This window comes from Macrotis lagotis, chromosome 5 (genome assembly GCF_037893015.1).
Source record: "Macrotis lagotis isolate mMagLag1 chromosome 5, bilby.v1.9.chrom.fasta, whole genome shotgun sequence".
Lineage (NCBI taxonomy): Eukaryota > Metazoa > Chordata > Mammalia > Peramelemorphia > Peramelidae > Macrotis > Macrotis lagotis.
The window spans coordinates 240,106,909-240,131,838 of record NC_133662.1 but is presented as its reverse complement, the minus strand read 5'-3'; the positions used below and the strand labels follow the sequence as shown (position 1 = coordinate 240,131,838).

Here is a 24,930-nt window from a genome sequence, read left to right as displayed (position 1 = left end):
CTGGGAATGAACTTCCTTGAAGGACTTCTCCTCTCCTCTGCTTCCAGGCCAAGCTTCGACTGGAAATGGAGATGGAGCGAACAAGACAGACACACGCAAAGGAGATTGAGGGCCGAGATGAGGAAGTCGAAGAGGCCCGCCAATCATGCCAGAAGAAGGTAAGGATGTCCACTTAACTACTAAGACACAGTACCAAACCACTTGGGGCTCCCCATTCCTTCCCCCATCCTCCCTAGGACTTGGGTATTTGTGCTGCAAGCCTTTGGGGGGACAGTCACCCAATGACACCTCCAGAATAGCCTGCCCAAGCCTAGCATCATGGAATCCTCCACCAAATGCTATTTTGACCTTCTTGGAAGGCCACATTCAAGAGATTCCTGGTCCTTGGGGGTTGCCTCTGCCCCCAGCATCTTAACCATCTGTGAGACCCTGCTTCCCTTCCAAGATGGTCTATGGAGAAGGAAAAAAGGCTGGAGATCGGCCTCTGGGCCTTCCTGATTGTTACTCAGGCTAATCATCCTGCTGTCTCTGGCTTCCTGGCTCCAGACCTGAAAGGGACCTCAGAGGTCCCCTAGCCCACCCATTTCCCTTATTTTGTAGATGAGGACACTGAGGCCTGGAAAGGTTGTCCCAGAGCTCCAAGGCATCTTTGGCACCCAGTCTAACTTATGCTTCCCCCCTCTTGTTGTCCTCATGTAGAAGGAACTCAGTGGAAAAGTGGGGTTTGTATGCTTCTTGGATATGTGGATAGGCACCAGAGAAGCCAATGTTTTCTTTTTTCCTCCCCATGGCTTTAGTTGAAGCAGATGGAGACACAGCTCGAGGAGGAATATGAAGACAAGCAGAAGGTTCTTCGGGAGAAGAGAGACCTGGAGAGCAAGCTCACTGCCCTGAGTGACCAGGTAGGGAAGGGCTGGGGATGGGGATCAGCTGGGAGGCTGTGATAGCAGCAAGCAGAACTTGGCCAGGCTGCCATCCCCTTACCCCATATTCTCCAAGAACCATTTTGGGTCATAGAGGTCAAAGGCTGGGCCAAGCCCCTCAGCCATGAATGGCCCCCAAGAGGGACTCTGCTCACCTAGGCAGGGCTGGTTATAAGTCATCAAAGGGGGATTTCAGGACTATGAGAGAGAGAGAGAGACAGAGAGAGACAGAGAGAGACAGAGAGAGACAGAGAGAGACAGAGAGAGACAGAGAGATTCACAGAGAGAGACAGAGAGATTCACAGAGAGAGACAGAGAGATTCACAGAGAGAGACAGAGAGATTCACAGAGAGAGACAGAGAGATTCACAGAGAGAGACAGAGAGATTCACAGAGAGAGACAGAGAGATTCACAGAGAGAGACAGAGAGATTCACAGAGAGAGACAGAGAGATTCACAGAGAGAGACAGAGAGAGACAGAGAAATAGATCAGATAGTTGGATAGATGGATAAGACTGAGGGATAGATTGATAGAGATTTAGAGAAAGATAAATAGGTATACAGAGAAATGGATAGAATAGATGGATAGCTGATTAGATAGATACTCAACTAAAAATAGGTAAGATGGTTAGATAAACTAAAGAAAGAAAAAGCATCTGATAGATACAGAAAAAAGATAAGATAGTTGGATTAATAGAAAAAGAAAACAATGAACAGATACCTGGGGAAATAGATACACACAAGCATAAATGGATACATATATAAATAGATGGATTGATTGATAAATGGATTTATGAAGCTCTTAGCACTTTGCTAAGCCTTGAAGACAAGACCCCACCTCAAATACCTCACATCTAATGGGAAAAGGCAGCACCTACAGGAGATCTGGGAGGGAGCAGGGCAGGGGGCCAACTGGTGAGTGAGGGGAGAAGTTCAGAGAACAAAGTGAAGCCTGGGGGCCTTCTCCTGAAGCATCTGGACTAGGGGGTCACTAGTCAGGAGAGTGGGACCTTAGGGTGGGAAGGTATTTAGTGAGAAGTCTGGAGAGCAAAGTGATTACCTCCTAAAATAGTGGGGATAAAATTGGGGAATGGTGAGGAGGTGGCCAGCAAGGCCTCACAACCCATGTTCATGCAGGTGAGTCAGAGGGATCTTGAATCTGAGAAGCGCCTACGGAAGGACCTGAAAAGGACCAAGGCCCTGCTGGCAGATGCCCAGATCATGTTGGATCATCTGAAGAACAATGCGCCCAGTAAGAGGGAAATCGCCCAGCTCAAGAACCAGGTACTTTTGAGTGATGGCCCCGGGATTCACCCCAGTCATGCAGGGACCTTAGGAGTCATCTAGTTAACCCCACTGGAGGAGAAAGTGAGACCCAGACAGGTCACCCAAGTGGTAAGTCATCAAGAGTCCGAGTTTGAACTCAGGCCCCTGGGGTCCCGCTAGTCAGCAAGCACTCCACCCTTTGTATCTCTGCTGCTAACACAGCAGCCTACATGTAGGCATTTATATTTGCTTACAAATTTGTTAAATCAAGCTATAATTGGTTCTTCTGCCATTCTTGAGTTTTGATCCATCGCAAAGGGAAAGACAGAGTTCCTCCAGTTGCTACATCCCCCTCCCTTCAAACATTCCATCATGCCTTTCCCAAAGTCTCTGAAGGCCCCAAGAGGCCACTGAAGCAACACCCCCAATCTGTACCCAGTGTTACCCATTTGGTCAAGAGAATCATAGGATCAGAATGACAGAATTCAGGATTGGGAGACCACTTCATGCCAGTCGGATCAGAAGGGTCCTCCTCTGGCCCTGCCAACTTGAATCTGATCCCACAATCCTCATAAAAGATGACCCAATCTATCTGACATGCATTCATTTATCAAGCATTTATTAAACACGTACTAGGTACTGGCACTGTGCTAGGGATGCAAAGACAAAAAAAATAAAAAAGAAATATTCTAAATGTCCCCCCCCCCTTAGGAGGTGCCCAGACAGTTATGGCAATATTAATAATAACAAAAATAATATTAACAACCAATATTTATGTAACACAATATGCCAGACATTTTGCTAAGGGTTTTATAATTATTCTCTCATTTGACCCTCACAACAATCTTGAGAGGTAGGTCCTCCATTTTGCAGATGAGGACACTGAGGCAGACAGAGGTGAATGTGACTTGTTCAGGGTCACAGAGCTAGTAAGTATCTTTATAGATAGATAATCTATAGAAGGATAGATGACTGGGAAGACACAAGCACATACCTAAGTGGACATAGATGAATAGATGATACATACATGGCTATAGGAAAATCGAGAGCTGGCTGGATATATGCATAGAAGTGAGCCACATAGATATGTAAGAAAATCAATAGGTAAATAAGAAGATATATAGACAGAAAAGATAGATAACTAGATAAGAGTTTTGGGATTGGTTTAGAATTATGGTCTGGATTGAGACTGGGGTTGGGCTGACTCCAGGTCCCACCCTCTATCCACTACATTGCCCATCTGTCCTGAAGATTAGGGTGGGGGGCATCTCTGACTGTCTGTTCCCCATTGGGCGGACTCTTTGTTCAGCTGGAAGAGTCAGAGTTCACCTGTGCAGCCGCTGTGAAGGCAAGGAAGGCGATGGAGGTAGAAATCGAAGACCTTCACCTCCAGATTGATGACATCTCCAAAGCCAAGACAGGGGTAAGAACTCGGGAAAGGGAGATGATGCTATCATTGGTGGGCAGTGGGGGCTGGAGTGAGATGGAGCTTTGTTGACCCTCTCCAGACTAATCGTCCTTCAGAAACTCTCCATTGATTCATCACCTTCCTTGACAGAGTCAAAGTGCTTTGTCCAAGGTTATACAGGCAATGAGTTTTCAAGGTTTTATAAATCTAGAAAATGGAAATCTCCCCTTTTTACAGTTAAGGAAACTGAGGCACAGGATTGGTGATATGACTTAATCAACACAGGTAGTAAATATCAGAGTTGAGATTCAAATCTAAGTTTCCTAATTTCATCTCTTCCCTTCTCGCTTTCTCCTTCTAACCTGAGCATCCTCCATCATAGATTTCTGGCTGGAAGGGGTCTCAAAGCCCATCAAGTCAGACAGAGCAAAGTAATAAGCATCAGAGATGACCTTGGAATCCAGACCCTCTGCTGTCAGAGCTGGGGGGGGGGTCTTTCCACTGGCTTCTAAAATTAAATAGCTCCTTTCCCTACTGCCTTAGATCAGGGCTGTTGAAATGGACTCACCCTACCACCTTCTTCTCTTTCCATCCCCAACCTCCTCCCCCTCAAGTGGAAAATTCTGCCCCCATAGGAAGGGGAGGTGGCTTTGGATCAGGCTGGTGAGAGAAGACAAACCCAGGGAGGTCCTTCCTCCCTATTTAAGCACCTGTGTTGGGGGGGCTTGGCCACAGCCACAGCCTCATAAATAAAGGCAGCTAATGTGGCGGATGATGTAAACAGGTACCCAGAGATCCATAGAAGTACCAGTAAGAGGGAAGGATGCTCTTCCCCGCTCCCCGCCTGCCCAGACCCGGCCTGCTGATGGAAAGCACAGGGTAATTAGAGCCCTTATTTAATGTCTTCTTTTTAATTCCTCGCCTCCCTCTCGGCCTATTGACGGAGAATTCATTATAGTGATTTGAACCACCGGCACCTGCTTAGGGCCAGGGGACTGGGGAGGGGGGGCAGCACTAAGAGGAAGCAGAGGGTTCGAGGCAGTCATGATTGGGGGCCGGGGAGCCCCTCCTACTTCCCATGACAGCCAGGGGGCTATCAAGAGATGCCAATCTCCCAGGTTTGATTTACCCCTGTGGCATTTGAGCTCCTCAGCAGTTTGCAGGTGAATGATTCAAACTCCCTAATTGTGTTAAAAAAGGCTGTTACAGAATTACCATTTTATTTAAATCCAAGTTAATAAATTTCTTGGCTGAGGCCTTCCCCAGCTCCCCACAGCCTGGTAACAAGATGGATGGGGCAGAGAAGGAGCCAACACAGTCGTTTTGGTTTGGAATTACAGGCTAATAGGTTCATTTATTTGCTAGAGCCACTGTTGTCTGTCTTCTCCTCTCCCCTGTCTCCTCCCAGAAGTAGGAAGAGTTGGGGGTGCAGCGAGGCCTTGGGGAGGTAGGAATCCAAAGCAGGGACCTGAGCACCAAGGCTAAGACTTTCCCCACAGGCTTTGCCCAAGGCAAGGGAGTCAGTCCTTTCTTGAAGGCTGTTTGCTCCATGAAGACATTTGTTTCTTCATCTGAGGACTTCCCCTGAGACATCTCAGGGGGTGCTCTGGAAGGTCCATCATACACTGGGGGGCATTCAACTCTGGCATGAGGATGTGGGAAAGATGCTTCTCTCTTGCCCTAGAAGCAGTATCTGTTCACAGATCTGCAATGAGGAGGGACCTCAGGGACCATCTTGTTGAACCCCCTTCATTCTGCTGATAGGGAAACAGGTCCAAGATGGTTAAGTGACTTGCCCAGTGTCATACAGGTAGTAAGTGTCAGAAGCAGGATTTAAACTTAACCCATAGGATCCTAGAAGTATTTAGACCACTCTGAGACCACCTGGTACAATGCCTCTCATTTTCCAGAAGATGAACTGAAGTCTAGGGTTGTTAAGTAACCTGCAGGACATACACAGCTAGGTGTGAGGAGAGTCGGAGTGAGAGCCCATGCCTACTGGCAAGTCTCTGGATCTTTCTGGGGTTTTTTTGGTTTCTATTTTTGCAAGGTAATGGGGTTAAGTGACTTGCCCAAGGTCCCACAAGTAGGTAATTATTAAGTGTCTGAGGCCGGATTTGAATTCAGGTCCTCTTGAATACAGGGCCGGTGCTCTATCCACTGCCCCACCTAGCTGCCTCAGCCTCCGGCTCTATCCATGGTTCCTCATTACTGAGATATATCTTGGGATCATATTTCTCAAAGTGGCAGGCACCCCCAAACACTGCCTAGGCTAATCCTCTCATTTTACAGATGAAGAAACTGAGGCCTCCAAGAGGAAATCATCTATTAAGCACTTACCAAGCATCAGATACTATGCTAAATGCTAGAGATACAAAGAAAGGCAAAAAATAATCCCTGCTCTCAAGTACAGTCTAATGGGGAAGAGAGGGGTGGGACAAGATTCACAGAGTTCCACAGGTTGGAAATGTCCAAAGCAGGATTTGAACCCAGATCCCTGGTACTTTGCACCTTGTCATGGCTGAGGAACTGACACTGGAGAGGGCCTAGCAGCCTGTCTAAGACGATTGTCTCAGGAGCAGCTCCCTTCTGGATTCACCCTTTGAGTCTGGACCCTGACAGTCCCGTCTACTGCCTCTCCCCAGCTAGAGGAGCAGGTGAGCCGCCTTCAGCGAGAGAAGAACGAGATCCAGGGCCGGCTGGAGGAGGACCAGGAGGACATGAATGAGCTCATGAAGAAGCATAAGGCCGCCGTGGCACAGGTATGGCCCCTGCCTGTCTACGCTCCCTCTTCTTGTCTGAACACAGAACTAACGCAGGCACTGCTCCCTTGCATAAATACCTCTGGCTCCCTGTTGCCTTTAGGGCAAACTGTCTACTCCTCTGTTCAGCTTTGGAAGCTCCCCATGACCTGGCCCCATTCTGCCTTTCCAGTCTCCCTGGACATGAGCTCCCCAGGACTCCCATGCTCTTCAGCATAGCCAAAGTGGCTCCCTCCTCTTTGCTCCTCACTTATAACTCGCATTTCCCCTCTTTGTCTTTGCATTGGCAAGACCTCATGCCTGGAATGCTCTCCCTCCTTACCCTTACCTCATAGCTCCCCTTTCTTCCTTCAAGAGGCCTTTCCTGATCCCTCTCAATACATCCTTATTGCCCCCCCCCCGTTAGAACATCAGCTCCCCAAGGGCAGGCTAGTTTCACTCTTTGCACTTGGTATGGTGTCTACCTTAGTAGGTCTGTTTTTTGTTTTATTTTTGCAAATCAATGGGGTTGAGTGACTTGCCGGAGTCACACAGCTAGGTAATTATTAAGTGTCTGAGATTGGATTTGAACTCAGGTCCTCCTGATTCCAGGGCTGGTGCTCTATCCACTGCATCACCTAGCTGCCTCCCACATAGTAGGTCTTAATACTTGAAGAATTGATAGATATCAAAGGCATGTCCTGTGTCTTAATATCAACACTTGACTCTGATGTTTGGGGTAGGACTTGTTTATCCCCAATCAAACTCCTCTTTCCATAAAAAATTTTCAAACGTTTATCAAGTCCCTACTGTTTTGTCAGACTCTGGTTTGGAGTTTTGCCTCCAAAGATAGAAAGGCAAAAATACCAAAGCCCCTGCCCTGTGGAAGATGACCATCTTCATTCTTTCCCCAGGCTTCCCGGGACCTGGCCCAAATGAATGACCTCCAGATTCAGCTGGAAGAGGCCAATAAGGAGAAGCAGGAGCTTCAGGAGAAGGTACAAGGCCTTCTGCTTGCTGGAAAAAGAGATGCTGGGTTACCTATGTGTTGGGGAAGGGTTGCCCTGGGCTGTCAGAGAGGGCTCTCAGGTCCCAGAGGAAGGGCACATGCCCATTGAACTCCTTTCCTGGTCCCCTGGCAGACTTCAGGACTTGATCTTCCTCATTTCTGGTTCCCTTTGGGTCTTGAGCCTCCCTTTTACTCTCTGTAGAGAAAGTACAGACCAGGGGAAGCAATATCCAGAGTAGGTGGGAGAGGATTCTGGCTTGACCCCCATGCCTTTCTTGCCCTTCCTCCAGAGCCTCCTTTGTTATCTCTTCTTGTTACCCAGCCAGTCCTCAGACCCTGCTCCTTCCCTGGTCCTGGGCTAGGTCCGTGGGCTGGGAAAGGCCCTTGGTGATTTCTCCCTCTCCTCCTCCTCCTCCTTATCCTCTTCCTCTTCCTCTTCCTCCCAGATGCAAGCTTTGCAAAGCCAAGTGGAGTTTTTGGAGCAATCCATGGTGGACAAATCGTTGGTGAGCAGACAGGAAGCCAAGATCCGGGAGCTGGAGACTCGCCTGGAATTTGAGAAGACCCAAGTGAAGCGCTTGGAGGTGTGTACTGTCTTCTTGGGTTGGGAGACAACCTGACCTTGGATAGAAAGGCAGACGGGGCCCTGGGCCACAAGTCAGTGATAGTTATCTGAGGAGATGGGACTATAAATTGGTAGAGACTTTGAACAGAGACTAATCCACTTCTCTTAGTTTGTAGATCAGGAAACTGAGACTCGGGGACTTACCCACAGTCACCTAGGGAGGATTCAAACTAAGATCATAGGATTCTATATAAATCATCGATCTTGAGCTAAAGAGGCCCTCCGATCCCATGCAGCTTAAGCAACCTGTTTAGCAGATGAGAAAACTGAAATTGGGGGGGAGAAGTTCCTTGCCTGAGGTCCCGTGGGTAGTTAGTATTAGAGTCCCTATCCCCTATGGTGCATAGGCTTCCCACAAGGATCCATCTCAGCAGAGTAGCTCAGGGTCGAGGCTTCCATTCCATTTTCTGGGACCCATCTCTCATGACAGGACCCTCTTTCCCCGGTATCATGTACCACACTGGATAAAAAATTCATTAGAAACTGTCCCCTTCCTACCTGGAAACCAGGCAGGTGCCCAAGAATGTCCCTCTGAGCTCCCCCAAGGGGCCATTTCCTCCCAGGACCCTCCCCTTCCCCTGCTCCTTCTCTCCTCATCACTGAACTCCCCAGTCAGGGGATGAGGGGGAACTCCTGGGCCCTGCCTCCCCCCACCTGCTTGATATTCTGCTTCAGTGCCTGCCTTCTGCCAAGGGACCCCAGCAGCGGCTTTTCGTCTTCATATTTTCCTGGCTGCCCCCTCCTACTCTCCTATCCATCTCCCCTCCCTCTTCCCTCCCTCTCCACTCCTCAGCAGAACCATAAATATCCAGTGAACCACAACCCTGACTGCTCCCCTCCACTCCCCTCTCCCTCTTTCCTTCCCCTCTCCTCTCATTCTTTCTTCTCTCCTCTCATTTAATTTCTCCTCACCCATCTGTTCTTCCCTTCTCTGCCTCTTCCTCCTCTCCTTTGTTTCCCCTCCTTGCTTTCCTCTCCCTTTTCTTTTTTTAACTAATTCCTCTCCTCCCTCTTTGCCTTCCCTCTCTCCCTCTCCTATTCTCATTTTCCATCTCCTCTCCATTTCCCTCCCTTTACTTCCTTCTCCCCTTTTCTCTCCCTTTCCTTTATTCCTCTTTCTCCTCCTTCTTTCCTTTTCTTCTTCTTTCTCCTTCCCTCCCTCCCTTTAGTCCTTTCCCTTTCCCCATCCTTCTTCCCTCTCTCTCTCCTTTCTGTCCCTAGTCTCTCCCTTTTTTCCTTTCCCCATTTCCCCTTTTTCCTTCTCACTTTGCCCTTTCTCCCCCCCCACCATTCCCCTCTCTCTCCCTCCCTCCCTCCCTCCTCCCCTCTTTTCTCCTCTCTTCTGCCCCTCTTCAGCCCAGATTATTCACAAAGGATCACATGCTGCAATCCCCCAATGCTCCAGCCTCCTTTCTCTTTAGCGCCAGGCAGGGAAGAGACTCTGTGGGAGGAAGGCTGGCCACTGCTACCCTTCCCCTTACTTCCTAGCTCTATCTCAGCCAGATCCAAGTACTGTCATTATTTCCTAGCACAGCTTTCCTGTTCTCTGTCTGGCATCCCTCGGCACAAGGTTTAGGGGGGTGGTAAACTTGGGGTTGGGGCCAAGATGTGACTTTCATGGAGGATGTCAGAGTTTCTACATCTCACTGACAGCTCAGGTCTGCAGTTAGGCCTTTGGTCTTGCCTTTTCTTGTTCCCCTTTCAGTGACCTGGCGTAGGGGTGATGGGTGGACCTTAAGAGCCTAGCCTTGGGACTGGAAGGAACCTCATTGTCATATTGTTCAAGTTCATTTATTTATTTATTTTGAATTTTACAATTCCCCCCCCATTCTTGCTTCCCTCCCCCACCCCCACCCCCCACAGAAGGCAGTCTGTTAGTCTTTACATTGGTTTCCATGATATACATTGATCTAAGTTGAAGGTGTTTGAGAGAGAAATCAGATCCTTAAGGAAGAAAAATAAAGTATAAGACATAGCAATAATAAGAATGGTTATTTTTAAAAATTAAAGGTAATAGTCATTGGTCTTTGTTCAAACTCCACAATTCTTTCTCTGGATACTGGGTCTACAGAGGACAGATATTCTCTGGATATTCTCCATCACAGATACCTCCAAATTGTGCGTGATTGTTGCACTGATGGAATGAGCAAGTCCATCATAGTTGATCATCACCCCCATGTTGCTGTTAGGATGTACAATGTTTTTCTGGTTCTGCTCATTTTGTTCAGCATCAGTTCATGCAAATCCCTCCAGGCTTCCCTGAATTTCCATCCCTCCTGGTTTCTAATAGAACAATAGTGTTCCATGACATACCTATACCACAGTTTGCTAAGCCATTCCCCAATTGATGGGCATTCACTTGATTTCCAATTCTTTACCCCTACAAACAGGGCTGCTATGAATATTTTGTCCAAGTGATGATTTTACCCCTTTTCATGATCTCTTCAGGGCATAGACCCAGTAGTGGTATTGTTTATTGTCCTTTAGGCATAATTCCAAATTGCTCTCAAGTCCCTCATTTTCTTGATGAGTATTTGGGGGCCAAGAGAGTTATATGACTTAGTCACAATCATACAGGTTATAAGTGATCAAACCAGGATTCTATCCATGTCCTATACGTGTGTGTGTATGTGTGTGTGTGTGCGTGTGCGTGCATGCGTGTGTGTCTCAAGTTCACTAGGAAGGCTGCAGCCTCCCATCTGCTACCTCCTCCACCTTCCTTAGCCTCCCCTGGCTCCATCCTTCAGTCATTTCTAACTAGAAAAGCAATGCATTAACTTGGAACTTAGAATATCAGGACAGACTAAGTCTTCCTATTTTATAGAGGAGAAAAATGAGGCTTAGAAAAGACGATATGACTTCCTCAAGGTCACACAACTAATTAGAGACAGAACTAGTACTATGCTTGACTGTTGGCTCTCCCATTGCCCACCCCCACCTTCTCCTTTTTGGCCAGCTCTCCCATCTCCTCCTTGGTCCCGAGCTGCTGCTAATGATGCTAGTTTTGTTCTTTGTCTGCTCTCTGCATTGCCTCCTTGGTTCATTTCCCATCCCTGAACCTTTGCCTGAGCTGTATCCCATATCTGGAATGCTCTTCATCCCCATTCCTCTTTTGGATTCCCTCTTCCTTCAAGGATCATCTCAAATTCTCCCTTCTGCAAGCCTGTCCCCTCCAGCTGTTTGTTCCTTCCCCTCTCTGTATACATACCTTGTATGTACATTGGTGACTATTAATGTTGTGCCCCCTTGAGGGCAGGCATTGCTTTTGCCTTTCTTTGTATATTCCCAGAACTTAGTGCCACATCTAGAACATTGTAGGCATGGTTGACTTACTGACCTGCTAACTGGCTGTGAGAAAAAATACTTTTTGGCCTTTGAGACAAGATTCCCAAGAGTTGAGCAAGGCTTAGATGCAGCCCTCCCTGAATAGACAGAGATGAATAGGATAGATGAACTTTTGAGGTCCCATCTGGCTCTACCTCTCCAAGGCGGGCCCCCCGCCTCAAGGAAGGCCACACTTCCCCTCTCAGTCCTCAGCCCACTTGCTCTACCTTCCTTCTCTGTCCTCTGTAGAACCTGGCTAGCCGGCTGAAGGAAAATATGGAGAAGCTGACGGAAGAGCGTGATCAACGCAGCGCTGCAGAGAGCAGGGAGAAAGAGCAAAACAAACGTCTCCAGCGGCAGCTACGAGACACCAAGGAGGAGATGGGAGAGCTGGCCAAAAAGGAGGCTGAGGCCACCCGCAAGAAGCACGAGCTGGTAACTGTCTAGCCGGCCGGGGAAGGGTGCGGGCAGCCCATCCGTAGCAGAGGTGTTCTGGTGGTATCCTCCCTATCACAGTGACAACTGTAGCTGGAAAGGCCTTGGCCTTGACCCTCCAGCATTTTATCCATTGCACCTGATTGGGACTGACCCTTCAAAGTAGAGGGTGGGTGTGTGGCAGGGGAACCTGGTGAAGGGAGCCACTTTTGTTGGATGAGAGAGAGGGAGTCCAGACAGTTTGACTGGGACTGGGACAGATATAAGAGAGGAAGGGAATCAACTGTTCTCTACCTGAAGAGAAGCGATTAAACAAACTACCGTAGCCTAGAGTCTTATAAAGTCCATGGACCAATGGCATTACATCCATGATGAACACGGGCAGGTGGGGGTGTTAGACTAGGGCACCTCACCAGGGGCTAGGATCCTCTCTCACAAAATGGTGGGGTATTGTGCTCTCCCTAGGAGATGGACCTGGAGAGTCTGGAAGCAGCCAACCAGAGCCTGCAGGCTGACCTGAAGCTGGCCTTCAAGCGCATCGGGGATCTGCAAGCCGCCATTGAGGATGAGATGGAAAGCGATGACAACGAGGACCTCATTAACAGGTGTGTGGGGTGGCAGCAGCTGTGGAGGTAGTGGAGCCCTATCCCAAGAACGAGAGGCTGAGACTCGGGCCACGTGGGGCCAGGCTAGAGGAACAAAGGAGGCAGAGTAGTTCCCCAGTCACCATCTTATCCTCCATGCTGGGTACCAGGCCCAGCTCATGGACTTGGGAAGCTCAAAGGGAGCTGCCAGGGTAAGCATCCCTTTCAGCCCCTCCCACCCTTGCCTATCCCCACCCCCATCCTACAACGCGCCTGTCTCCCTCCCAACCCTCAGCCTGCTCAGGATGAGTTATTCCCCTGTTTAGCTGTGTTTCCGATGGCGCCTGTCCCAGTCCAGGGAGAACAGAGATTTAAGGGCCCGGCGCCTCGTTACTGTGCCAGCGATTTCCTCTCATAAAACCCACCCAGGGAACAGTTTAGCTGAGACAGATTTGTAGTCTCAGGCTGAGGAATCTGGGAGGCCAGAGGATGGGACGCTGTGGGACTGAGGGGCTAGCCATACTCTTTTCTTAGACTAAGTCTTTTTCCCCCTCAGAAATCCTCTCATGAATTTTTCTAGGCACTTCTCCAATTTTCTTGTCCCATTCAACCTCCCAATTTCATTGCCTAAAGGAATTCTTCCCTTTTGCCCAGTTAAGGCCCAGTGGCAGCCTGCCAGGTCAATCCGGTCTTGGGCAGAAATGAAAGGGCATGTCCATGGGCAGAAGGTGACTTTAGGATAAGATCATGGATCTAGAGATGGCAAGGACCCCAGAGACCATCTAGTGCAGTATTCTCAATTGACAGATGAGGAAACTGAGACCTAGGGAGATGAAGCAATTTCCCCAAAGTCCCTAAGGTTAAGTATTTAGTGACAGAATCTTTCTTTGAACTCAGATCCTTTACCAACCCAGCATTAGTCCACCCAAAAGCATGTCCAGGATGCGGCAGCATTGGCAGGGTAGCCCCCTCTCTCCCTTTCCCCACCTCATGCCCCCTCCTCCCCAGTCTCCATTTCCTTCCAACTCAGGTGATTTGTCTGCCATCTTCCTCTGGGCCATCTTGTCTTTATTTTTATTTTTTCCCATTTCTAGTTTGCAAGATATGGTGACAAAGTATCAGAAAAGAAAGAATAAGCTGTGAGGACCAAAGCCTTTGCATTCTCTATTTTTTGTTGTGTGGCGTCTTCTAACCCTCGATTCCATGTTATCTCCCCCGCCGCCAGGGGCGGGGGCCACTCTGCTGCATGTAGCATGTGGGCACACATCTCACCTTCTTTGTTCAGCCTCTAACTTTTAACATTCCCCCCTGCATTTTCTAAATAAGCCTTGAGCAGGAAGGATTGGGGCCCGCAGAAGTTCCCTTAGGGACAGGGGACTCAGAAAATAGCAGCTCTTGGGGGGTGGGGGCAGGTAGTGAGGTGGTTATTTCTACCTGGTAAGGAAACTCATCCTTGGAATGGGGACCAGGGAGCTGAGACTGCCCCAGTCGAGGGTCAGAAGAGCTGCCCAGGCCTCTGAGTTCATGTCTGTGATCCTACCATCCTCTCTTGTGATTCTCAGGGTTCTGCCAAGCAGAACCCTTCATCACATGTCCACAGCCGTTCTTTCATTAGGTTCCAGCTTCCTCAACCCTCCTCCCATTGGAATTCTCTCTCCTAGTTACAAGCAACTCCTCCAACCCAGAGCCTTAACATTTCTCATGCCGAGGGCCTCTGGGGTAGTCTGATCAACCCAGTGGACCCCTCAGAACAATGCTTTTTAAATAATTGAGGGAAATGCTCCATTTCAATGAGAGATTAGAGAAAATTCAGCTGTATTTCTCCCCCACTATCTAAGCTCATGGATTCTTTGAAATCTCTCCATGAATCCCTTAGGGGGTCTGTGGACCCTCCAGGTTAAGAACCCCTGCTCTGGCCTCCGTTCCTTTGAAGCAGACCAGAGATTGAAGCGGAATTGATCTCAGTCCTTCCCCTCACATGGGGCCTGAACTAAAATGGAAGAAGCTAGACCAATTGGTTTTTTGGTCAAAGGTCTCATGACCTTGTTTGAGCAGACACAGGAGGGGACTCTAACATTGACCTTGTCTGGGAGAAGCATTCAGGCAAATAAGCCCCAGCACCCTCTCCCAAGACTGAGGCATGACAGCAAATGCCAAATGGAGAAGACTTGATTGCCTGTGCGTATCCTGGGCTTTGGGAGAGCCCTGTTTGAGTGTGAGTGTATGTCTTTGTGTGTGTATGTCTCTGTGTGTGTGTGTGCGTGCTCGCACACACATCTTTGAGGTCGTACCAGGGTCCCAGGCCCATTCTCATTTTCCATCTTCTTCTCCTGGCTCTTTAGAGAGCAGGAGGGAGACAGGTCCCCATCCCCTGGGTTCGTTCGGGCATGGCCCTGAGCCCCTCCCCCCATTCCTCCTGCCTGCCCCACAGGGCTCTTCCCAAGGCTAGGATGGGCTGGCAGGAGTGAAGAAATCCATAAGAGCTAATGATAAATGTAATAGTGTGTAACAGTGATAGAGGGCCGCTGGAGCCCACTTGTCACACACAATTAATATACCCCGCCGTTCTGTCTCCGTTTGTTTGTTCCCCCGTGATTTGGCTCCCAGTTAACTAATAGCAGGCAAGCCTGGACATAAATTGTGTTTGACTCCAAGTTTAATTCTGGCCATTTAAAAACTCTACTGCCCCCTGAGCCTGCCTGCCCCTAGAGTTGGTTTACTGGCCTTGATTGTTTTACGGGAAATGACTCAAGCTTCATCCTCACCCCGCCAGAAGGGGAAAATGGGGTGGGCACCCAGTGGCCCAGTTGGCAGTCTGCTATCTAACAAAGAGGAATCTTATTCTGAGCCTCTGCTTGTGGCTGGGTGTCCAAGAGTGGTGGCGGCAAGCTGATAAAATGCGCATTTAAGATGGGTCTCTGTAGCAGCCCCTGGTCTTAGCGGTTCCAGCCATATCCTCGGCCATGCCCGGGGATGCCGGGGCACCGGGCCGGGCCGACTTGAGCCGCTCCGGGCCCTAGAGCTGAGTTATTGAGCGTGGAAGGGAGGGCCGGAAAATAATGTTTCGATTTACTTATAGATACAGTTGTTATTGCCATAACCTTAATGAAAGCGGTAAACAGTGTAGCATTAAGGGAGATTTATACAGAAATCCTTTTAACGTGTAGACATAGATTCGGCCTGCATTCGGCACCAGTGATCAATATGGTTATGAACGGCGGTGATAAATTAGGGAGCTTGGAAGCGGGAGAGGGAGGGGTTGGGAGGGTTGGGGGGTTCTTTTTTTATACAGAGGCATAAATCAGATGGCAGTGGTGTTCTGTGGTACCCATGCATCCCTGTAAATCTGCCTGGCATGGATGGCACACAGCTCGCATTACAGAGGTCTGGGCTGGCTGCTGTTAAACCCTGTTTACTCAGGGCTTCCGCTGGCCCTGTCTTTGCTGTAATTTTGCGTTTGACAGAAGCCCATAAAACCTACCTATTTATTCTTCCTCCCCAGGAGCAGGGCTCTCACATGGACCCATAAGAGCATCGGGTGGTTTGTGTGTGTGTGTGTGTGTGTGTGACTATTTAAGAACATAATTCAAGAGCCAGGCCTCTCCTGTTGACACAAATGAAAGGAAATTTATACCAAAAGAAACCCTGGTATTTCTATAGCAGAGAGATGTGAAGGAACTGGCAATATTTTTTGCTTGCTAAATTTCAGAAGCTTGGGTTTTTCCCCCCTCTAACCAATCAATCAGCAAAACCCTGTTAAAGGACATCCAATGAGCCAGTCATGGGAATACAAAGGCAAAAATGTAGTCCCTTGCTCATCAGGAGTTAACATGCTGCCAGTGGAGACAACGTAAGCATGTATACAAAATATCCATGAATCAATGCAAAGTTATTTTGGGGAGGAGGCACTGGGATCTGGCAAACTGAGGGGAGAGTAGAGGGATAGGGAAAGAAGGTCATCCTAGAAGGCCTTTTCTAGAAGGGGGTGCCATGGCCAAGCTTTGAAGGAAATGAGGCATTCTTAGAGGTAGAAGTGAGGAAGGTTAGCTGCCTAGACAGGATGGGCAGGAAGTGGAATCTGTATGAGGAGCAGTTTGACTGGAAGCTGGCAGGGGTGAAATGTAGGTTGGGGCTGGATCGTGCAGGGTTTGAAATGCCAAGCGGGTACGTAGGTGGGGGTGTTGTTTGATGATAGCGTCACTATTGGAGTTTATTGAGCAAGGCTGTGGTGTGGTCAGGTCTGTCCTTTAGGAATATTATGTTAGCAGCCACATGCATCTGTGTCAAAGATGAAATCTTGCCAGGAAACTCCAGGGGTGTAGCTTTGTTCCTGGAGGTGGTTGCTTTCATCTGTCAACACCAAAGTCAAAATATGGAGACCTTGGGTTTCCAGGGGATTGGAGTAGGGCTAAGAACCGCTCTGTCTAGAGGAGGGGGAGAAGGAGGAGCCCTGAGTCCAGGGTGGCAAAGAGGAGAAGGGAAGCAGATGCCAGCCTGGCAACCTAAAGAATATATCCATGCTCTCAGGGAAGAGTGAGGTTCCTTTCTTTGCTCCTAAATCTCCCTCTCCCTTCTCTAGGACCTCATTAATCAATTAGTATTTGTTTAGCCCCCCTCCTCTGTGGGTTCCAAGACAATATGAAACAAGCCCACAATGAGTTCATATTCTCCTCGGATGGGGGTGACCTTGAACGAGTCATTCATTAAACCTTGATTAAATGTCTCCTCTGAACCAGACACTGTACTCAGGTTACAGGGACAAAAGTGAGCCAATCCCTGCCCTCAAGGGGCTTATATTCTACTGGAATGAGAGGGACCTGGAATCACTGAACAGACATTGATTAAATGAGGCTCTAAGGGTACAAGCAGAGGCTCTGGGAATACAAGAAGAAAAAGTGGTCCAGTTTCCACCCTCAAGAGGCTTACATTCTATCTGTATCTAAGGACAGTTTGGATTGTGGCCTCAGCTGCCTTATCCTTGTAGCAGGATAGCTCCTTCTGTCACCCAAGCAGGCTGCCTCCAGGCTTAGTTAGACTTCCCACTATTGAAGAACTTAAAGGAGACTTGTCTCCTCTGGTCCCAGGCCTGGCGTCACCATCATGGTGATCGGCATGAGGTAGATGGGGCATGTCCTTCTTGGAAAAGGGAAGAGAGCTGACGAGGTGTTCTCTGATGCCCTAATCTCATGAATGAGCCCAGGGTACCCCTTTAACAAAAATGGAGGTGGTCTTGCTAGTTGCCTTGCTTCTCTTCTGATTATTTACATTAGTGGGTCACCATGCCCAGTCCACTTCCTACCAGGAAAGCAACGTCCACTGTGGCATTTGTGTCTTTGTGTGGTACATTTTGGGGAGGTCATACAATAGTGTTACTCAAAGGGAGGACAGTTGGTCAGTCCATAAGAATTTTATCAAGTGCCAACCCTACACCAAGCTCTGGATAGGCCCTTTACCAATGGTGTGAACTGCCTCTAATCTCCTGCCTTTTTCCTATCTGATCCCCACCCCCCACTAAGAAGCATGCCTCCAACAGCCAATGCTGTCCCTGTAAGAGGGACATGCTTCCCCTGCCTCTCGCCTGTCTTGTGGACCCCGTATGATATAACCTCCTCTCCTCCCCCCTTCCCCGGCCCTGTCTGTTTCTCCGTGTCTGGCCTGAGCAGCGAGGGTGACTCCGATGTGGACTCTGAGCTGGAAGACCGGGTGGATGGTGTTAAGTCTTGGCTGTCAAAAAACAAGGGACCTTCCAAAGCGGCTTCGGATGACGGGAGCCTCAAGAGCTCCAGGTGAGTGAGGGAGTGAGTGGTGGGCCACTGGCACAGGGGCCTGCAGGGGTAATTGTTAGACACTGCATCAGCAAAGGGGACGTGGTGTGGGTCACATGAGTAAAGCAAGGGTCATGTCCTCACTCTCCTTCCAAGTGTGGGGGGCCTAGAATGACTAAGTTGGCCTTGAAGCCCCAAGCAGAGTGGCTCATTCCCATGTAGGCAACTCAATGATGCTTACACATGTCAAGTAGGAATTCTGGGATTTCCTCCTCAGAACGAAGGGTACCAGGTTATTTGGGGTCCCCTCCCTGTCTACTCTTCCCTACTGTGTTTTCTTTAACTCTTATTTTAATGGCATGCCTTGGGTCTGAGACGGGGTTGGCTTCGTTGATCGTTGACCACTTGAAAGTGTCATCTTCCGGGGCCAGGGCCTGGATCGGGAGATTGGAGGCAAGGCCCTTGCTTGTTCAGAATTTCTGAGACTTTCATAGTAATGAAACAACAGGTCTCTCAGGATCTAGTGAGTCCCTCGTTCAGCTTCTGCTCCCTCACCTGGTCAGCCCTGATGCTTGAATGATCTTGGGGATCCAGTGTGTCCCTCATTTAGCTTCCTCTCCCTCACCTGGTCAGCCCTGATGCTTGAGTGATCTTGGGAACCAAAAAGTTCCTTCTGAAAGAAGTGACTAAAGCCAGAGTTGCCGGGGTTTGGGAGAGAACCCTGCTTCCCCCTTTCCCCTGGGCTTCTCAATCATCTTCAGTCTCCATATTCTTTTCTGGAGCCCAGGTTCCCTTGCCACCAGCCTCTCCTGGAGACAGTCTCTTGCTTACCTATCTAATATGGCAACTGAGAAGAGGGGCAACAATCTTTCCAACTCCTCAGGGTCTGACATAGTCCTACTGTCTCTTTCCCTTCCAGCTTCCACCTTTTGCCACCTCTCCATCCTTTCCTATATCCGCCCTCTGGGGGACACAATATGAGCTGCCCTAGGGTTAGTGTGATGCCAAATGAGCAGGATAGCAGAAGTGATTTCCTGCCTGGCTCTTCCACCACCCTGCCCTGATTTCAGCCCCCTCCCCATCAGCACCCACTGGTCACCTCTAATTGGTTTAATTTATTCGGCCGAGCAACATTTTGTTATTGCAGATAATGCCTGGGTTCCCGCCCCGTTGCCATCCGTCTGGGAGCTTCACCAGGCTCCAGGTAGTTGACAATGAAATAAATTGAACTAAACGTTTTAGAGGGGGAAAAAGTGATGAAATAGAACAATAGTCTAATTTACATGACATTCTCCGTGAAGCTATTTTCACTGACGCAAATTATTTTGCTTCATTTCCTCCAAAGCTCTCCCTCCCCCTTTGCCAGGGCTGCTGTTGCTGCTGCTGTTCTCTCCTCCCCTCCCTCCTCCTGGGTCTTTATTCTCTGGGTTTAATGCTTGTTCTTTTGTGTGTGTTTCTCTCTCCCCCTCTCTCCCACACCCCTCTTTCTCCTTCATCTGCCGACCGTTCTCTCTTCTCTGGGCCTCCCGCCTCTCCCTCAGACTGTCTCTCAACACAGTCCCCAAGGAGGGCAAGGGTGTGGAGGAGAGGCCGGCCTCTGCCCTGAGCTCCCTGAGCTACCGAAAACGGCTCACCCTCAAGGACTCCATCGGGGGCACCGGGGATGAGGAATCCCTGTTCACCACCCTGAGTGAGAGGGGAGCCTCTCCCGAGAGACCCCCCCGGAAGCCCCGCCGAGGCCCTGGTGGTGGGGAGACCAGTCCCTGTAAGAAGCCTGAAGATGTGGATGAGGGCAGCTCCATCCTCTCAGAGGTCAGGGGCCGGGTGAGCCGGGGCCTGGAGAAAAGGTGGGGTTCTGATTTTGATCGGGCTTCCACGGTCTCGGCACCCGTCAGCCGGGCATCCTCGGCCACACGGCACAACACCCGGGAGGATGAGACCTGGTCCTCGTTTAGCTTCTCGCTGTCTGGGTCTCCCAGCTCACGCCGAAGCACCTCAAGGCTGGAAGGCCTCCCCGGTACCCTCAGTTCTTGCCTGGGCAGGGCCTCTGGTTTAGGGCGAGAGAGCCCCGATTCTCGCCTGTCTCTGGGCCGGAGCTGCCTGGATGATTGGGAGGATGATGGAGCCAGCACAGCACTGAGCGATCTGCACTCTCAGTATAGCCACCCCTCGCTGGCCCGTAGCCTCTCTGTACCACCTCGGCCCCGGACCGCCACCTCTGATGAAACTGGCAGCCCCAGTATCCAACCTGTCAAACACCATTCCTACTTGGATCCGGACCTAGAGGCCGCCATCAATGAGGTCTTGAGCTACAAGCCCACTGAGTTCAAGCGGAGCAGCCTACAGCCCGACTCAGACGAGGATGACAGCAAGAGCATCCGGAGCATCCACAGCGCCCAGCTGGGTGCCACTGGGGGAGAGCGGACCACCACCATCCGCCGCTCAGCCTCCGCTGCTGATGTGTCAAGGTCTCGGAGCAGGAACAAGACCCGAGGCAAGAGAAAAAGTAGCAGCAGCAGTAGTAGCAGTAGCAGCAGCTCCGGATCGGAAAGGAAACACCGGAGTAAGGCTCGTTCTCGGAAGAGCAAGAAGAAATCCAAGAAGAGAAAGAAGAAGAAGGAGACTGAGTCCTCATCATCTGAGTCCTCATCTTCCTCCAGTGGCTCCACTGTTTCATGCCGCAGTGGATCCAGTGTCAAGAGGGGCCCAGAAGGGACGGGGCCAGCCTCGGAGGGTGAGGGTGGAGGCCGAGTCAGTAGACTATCTCACAAGGAAGAGAAGAAGCAAGAGAAGAAACGGAAGAAGGAGGTGGACAGCTTGATGATGCGCTACCTGTACAGGCCTGAGAGCGACTAATGCAGTAGGTGGTCCTCCCACACGGAGAACAGCATGTGTGTGCCATTGGAGTGTGACCCCCACCTTGTACTAATACCCTGAGGGAATTCCCTTCTATCCCACCTCAGGCAGGAAGACCCTCTTGGTGCCTCAGTTTCCCTGCCTGTAAAATAAGGGGGTTGGACTTGATAACCTGAGGCACTCTAGATCTAGGCTCCTTGGCTTTCTCTTGGCCTCAGTTTCCTCTTCTGTAAAATGGGGTATTGGTCTCCCTGTCCACTAAGGTGCCTCCCAGCTCCAATGCTAGGGTCTTATAATTCTTTTTCTCTTCTGTCTCAGCCTCTCTTTCTGACCAAGGTCCAGCTATTTTAAGAAATCATTCTCAGCCCTTGGTACATTCAGTTACAACCTCTGATGCCAGGCAGAGAGATGGCATGGTTATCTTGGGTGCCAGACAGTTTTCTTTTTAGATGAGAGGAAAGGCTATCTGTGCCCCAGGAAAGGGAGTGCTCAGATGCCCAAGGTGGGCATTGACTTATCAGTGGTAATGAAATATATCTTGTCCTTTGTCCAGATCTTCCTTATTTTATGCCTCAACTTCTTGCCATGGATTAAGCCTGGTTTGGTTTATACTTGGCTCCACTGAAGAAGGGAGCAGTTGTCCCTTTTGATAGGGTTAAATAAACCAAACCAGGCTTAATGCATCTCTGGAATGGGTGCCCAGAACCCACACAACTGAAGCCTATAAACCTTTATGTCTGACCCAGGAGTAGCCTTTATTTCTTCCTTTTCCCTATCATCAAGTGCTGGCTATTGGTCACGGGAAGACCATTCAAATCCCATTTCTGATGCTTACTACCCGTGTGACCATGGCCAAGTCACCCTCCTTCCCTCAGTTTCCCCCTTTGTAAAATGAAGGGGCTGAATTTCATGACCTTTGAGGTCTTTTAAGGATCTATGCTCCTCCAGAAAATTTTCAAATTGCTTCTCAGCTTTAGTACTCATTGTTGAGATTCAGAACAGAAAACAATGGTTCCTTACCTCCCTTCCCACACTCCCACTTGAGTTTTACTGTTTTCCTCTGGAGATGGAAGACCCCTGGCCAGTCTTGACCCATCTGCTGAGGTTCCCTCCATATTCCTTTCTTTCCAGCTGTGTCCCCTAATAGGGGGCAGCATGGAAGACAGCTTCAATCACCACTGTCATCAGAGGCAGGACGAGTAGGGTGACTGAAGTAGGAAATGACCCATTGCTGCCCTCCACAGCCAACTATGATCTAGAAGCCTCTCCAGACCTCTGTTTGTATCTGGACTCATTCACTAACAAGCACTTCCTTGCATGGTGTGTGCATTTGTGGGTGAAGTACCATTTCCTCAAAAGTAGGGCAAGTGCATAGTGCAGATATTCTGGTTGGCTTGTATGGAGTGAGGATCAATTGGATGCCTTTGAGGATTCTGGTGAGAACTGAGCTAAACTTGCAACCTATGGGTTCCAGATCTGGGTCAATATGCAACAAGGGAACAGGTCCCCTGATTCAGGAGGAATCTGCCTTTCCATTAACCCTGGGGAGTTAATAATGAACCTCTAGAACTCAACCAAATACTTGAGATCCCTTAGGCAGGTCCTGATTCCCGGGGAGAAATGACCTTTTAACACAGTTTTCCTTCAGCCCAAGACTTCTTAACCTTGGCAGTCTGATGAATTCTGTGCATCCCTCTTAGAAGAATTATTAAATGCTTAAAATAAAATATCTATATCACAAAGGAAAAGGAAATTCATTCTATTGAGTTATGCAAATATAAGTAAAAACAAATTCATGGTCCTCAGGTGAGGAACCCCTCTTTTGGACCAAGCTCATTGGGCCATCTTTGATCCTAAGAGCCAGATTATTAGAAGATGGTGCTTGGGGCACCTCGGTGGCACCAGCCCTAGAGTCGGGAGGACCTGAGTTCTCCTTAATAATTACCTAGTTGTTGGGGCGGCTAGGTGGCGTAGTGGATAAAGCACCGGCCCTGGAGTCAGGAGTACCTGGGTTCAAATCCGGTCTCAGACACTTAATAATGGCCTAGCTGTGTGGCCTTGGGCAAGCCACTTAACCCCATTTGCCTTGCAAAAACCTAAAAAAAAAAATAATTACCTAATTGTGTGACTTTGGGCAAATCACTTAACCCCATTGCCTTGCAAAGACAAACCAAAAAAAAAAAAGAAGATAGTGCTTGAAAGAACTCAGGAAAGCTGGTACTGCCAGGGGAGGAGAGGCCATAGCTCCAAAGGGAACAAAGCTGTGGTGCCAGGAAAGAAGCGTAAAACCAAATGTCAAACCATCTATATTGGTAAAACATCTTCCCCGGCAGGATTGCTTATGTACCTTGCCCTCTTGATACTGAATGCCCATTGATGGATAGGTTAGAAGCAGGTTGGGTAGAGTAAATCGGCCCCTCTACTTGGAGTCAGTAATATTTGAGTTCATATCTCCAGACTTAGCAAGTATGTATGACTTTGGGCAAGTGCTTCATTTTTCTCAGTCTCATATCTGTCAGATGCATAGTGCAATAGAATCGCTATCACAAGATCAAATGAGATAACGTATGGAAAATGCCCTACAAACAAAGTATGGTAAATCTTTTAACTATTGTTATTATTATTATTATTATTATTAATATTATTATGATGATGCATTTTTTAAACCAGACCTGATTTCATCTACTAATGTACCTTCTCTACAAATTATAATCTTGGGAAATTTCCGGGGGCAAGTGGTTTATTTGATCAGTATGAGTCAGAAGTGGGATTTACAATCATTATTACAATATTATAATCATTCCATTATTACAAAACTACCAAGGTGAGGTAAGCATAGCATAGGCCATCAAGAGCTGGTTTTGGAACCAGAAAGACCTGAGTTCAAGTTCTACCAGTGCTGACCCATTCTAGGTCACAATGACCTAGGTGACAGCCAGTCTTGGGAGAAGGAATTTCCTCTGTATAAATGAAACCACAAGTCCGGATCCTGTCTCTCAAGATAAGATCATACATCATACATATGTCTTAGAGATTATCTTATCTAATTCAAAGGAGGTAGCAGGTGACTAATGCTTACCCAAGGCCATACAAGTGGAAGAGACAGGTTTGAACCCAAAAACTTGGATTCCAAAACCAGTGCTGCTTTTGTCTGGGGAAGAATGGAGTTGGGGGTGGGAAGCACTGTCAGACCTGGGCATGGGCATCATTAGCTCTGAGCCCCCAGTCCCTTTTGATAGCCTAGGCAGCAAGATCAGTTACCAAAATGTTCCATTTATCTGTTACTTGGGTCCATTTTCCGAGACCCTTCTCCCCATCTAGGAAACAGGAGCAGATCTGGGGTTCATATATAATGTCACCTTGGGGAATTGGAGCCACAGATTGGCACAGGTGGCATGAAGCCAGAACCAAACCACTCAGCTGGGGAACCAGGAAGAAAGGAGGCCAGGAAGGGAATTCATCAGAACCTAGTTGGCACAAGGCCCTCCTTGGCATAGGGGTGGATAAACTGGCAGGGGTAGTGGTGGAGAGGGAGGCCTAATTTCCCATCTGGTGACAGGGACCAGAGAGAATTCAGGGCACGGAGGCTGAAACGAAGAGGAAGGGGGAGCGGTACTTGCCACTACAGGCTCTTCCAACGGGAATTAGTGTATGTGCCAAATTGTTCTCGACAGCCCTGAACGAGAGATGCCGGCTCAGCTCTCTGGGAAGAAGGCGTTTGAAACAATTTAGTTAAAATGTTCAGAATGGGAAGGGTGCAGCAGCTGGAGGCCAAGGGGCTCTTTTACCAGTAGGTTACTTCAAAAGTTGGCTTGAGAATCCCCCAGCTATTGGGGTGCGGGGGATGAGGAGTATAAGCATAGCTAATATTTATATAGAGTCAACTATGTGCAGGCATTCTTTAGAATTATCTCATTTAGTCCTCATGACGACCTTGAGAGGTGGGTGCTTTCCTTAGCTCCCATTTTGCAGATGAAGAAATTGAGACAGTGGCC

General features: G+C 48.9%; 1 protein-coding gene across 8 annotated transcripts in view; it reads left to right on the top strand.

Annotated features, from left to right (window-relative positions):
* MYO18A (myosin XVIIIA) overlaps positions 1–24,930 on the top strand; it is a 154,594-nt gene that overhangs the window by 125,343 nt on the left and 4,321 nt on the right. For 4 of the 8 annotated variants that reach the window (XM_074189103.1, XM_074189099.1, XM_074189101.1 and 1 more), the window contains 10 exons: positions 48–158; positions 798–902; positions 2,060–2,206; positions 3,498–3,611; positions 6,242–6,358; positions 7,252–7,335; positions 7,793–7,930; positions 11,545–11,730; positions 12,196–12,335; positions 17,978–18,100. In XM_074189103.1, coding sequence (XP_074045204.1) covers positions 48–158; positions 798–902; positions 2,060–2,206; positions 3,498–3,611; positions 6,242–6,358; positions 7,252–7,335; positions 7,793–7,930; positions 11,545–11,730; positions 12,196–12,335; positions 17,978–18,100 — 1,265 coding nt within the window. Of the gene's footprint in view, positions 1–47; positions 159–797; positions 903–2,059; positions 2,207–3,497; positions 3,612–6,241; positions 6,359–7,251; positions 7,336–7,792; positions 7,931–11,544; positions 11,731–12,195; positions 12,336–13,408; positions 13,454–17,977; positions 18,101–19,620; positions 20,940–24,930 lie in introns of all 8 variants that reach the window. The other 4 variants (XM_074189097.1, XM_074189098.1, XM_074189096.1 and 1 more) reach the window with 2 other exon arrangements.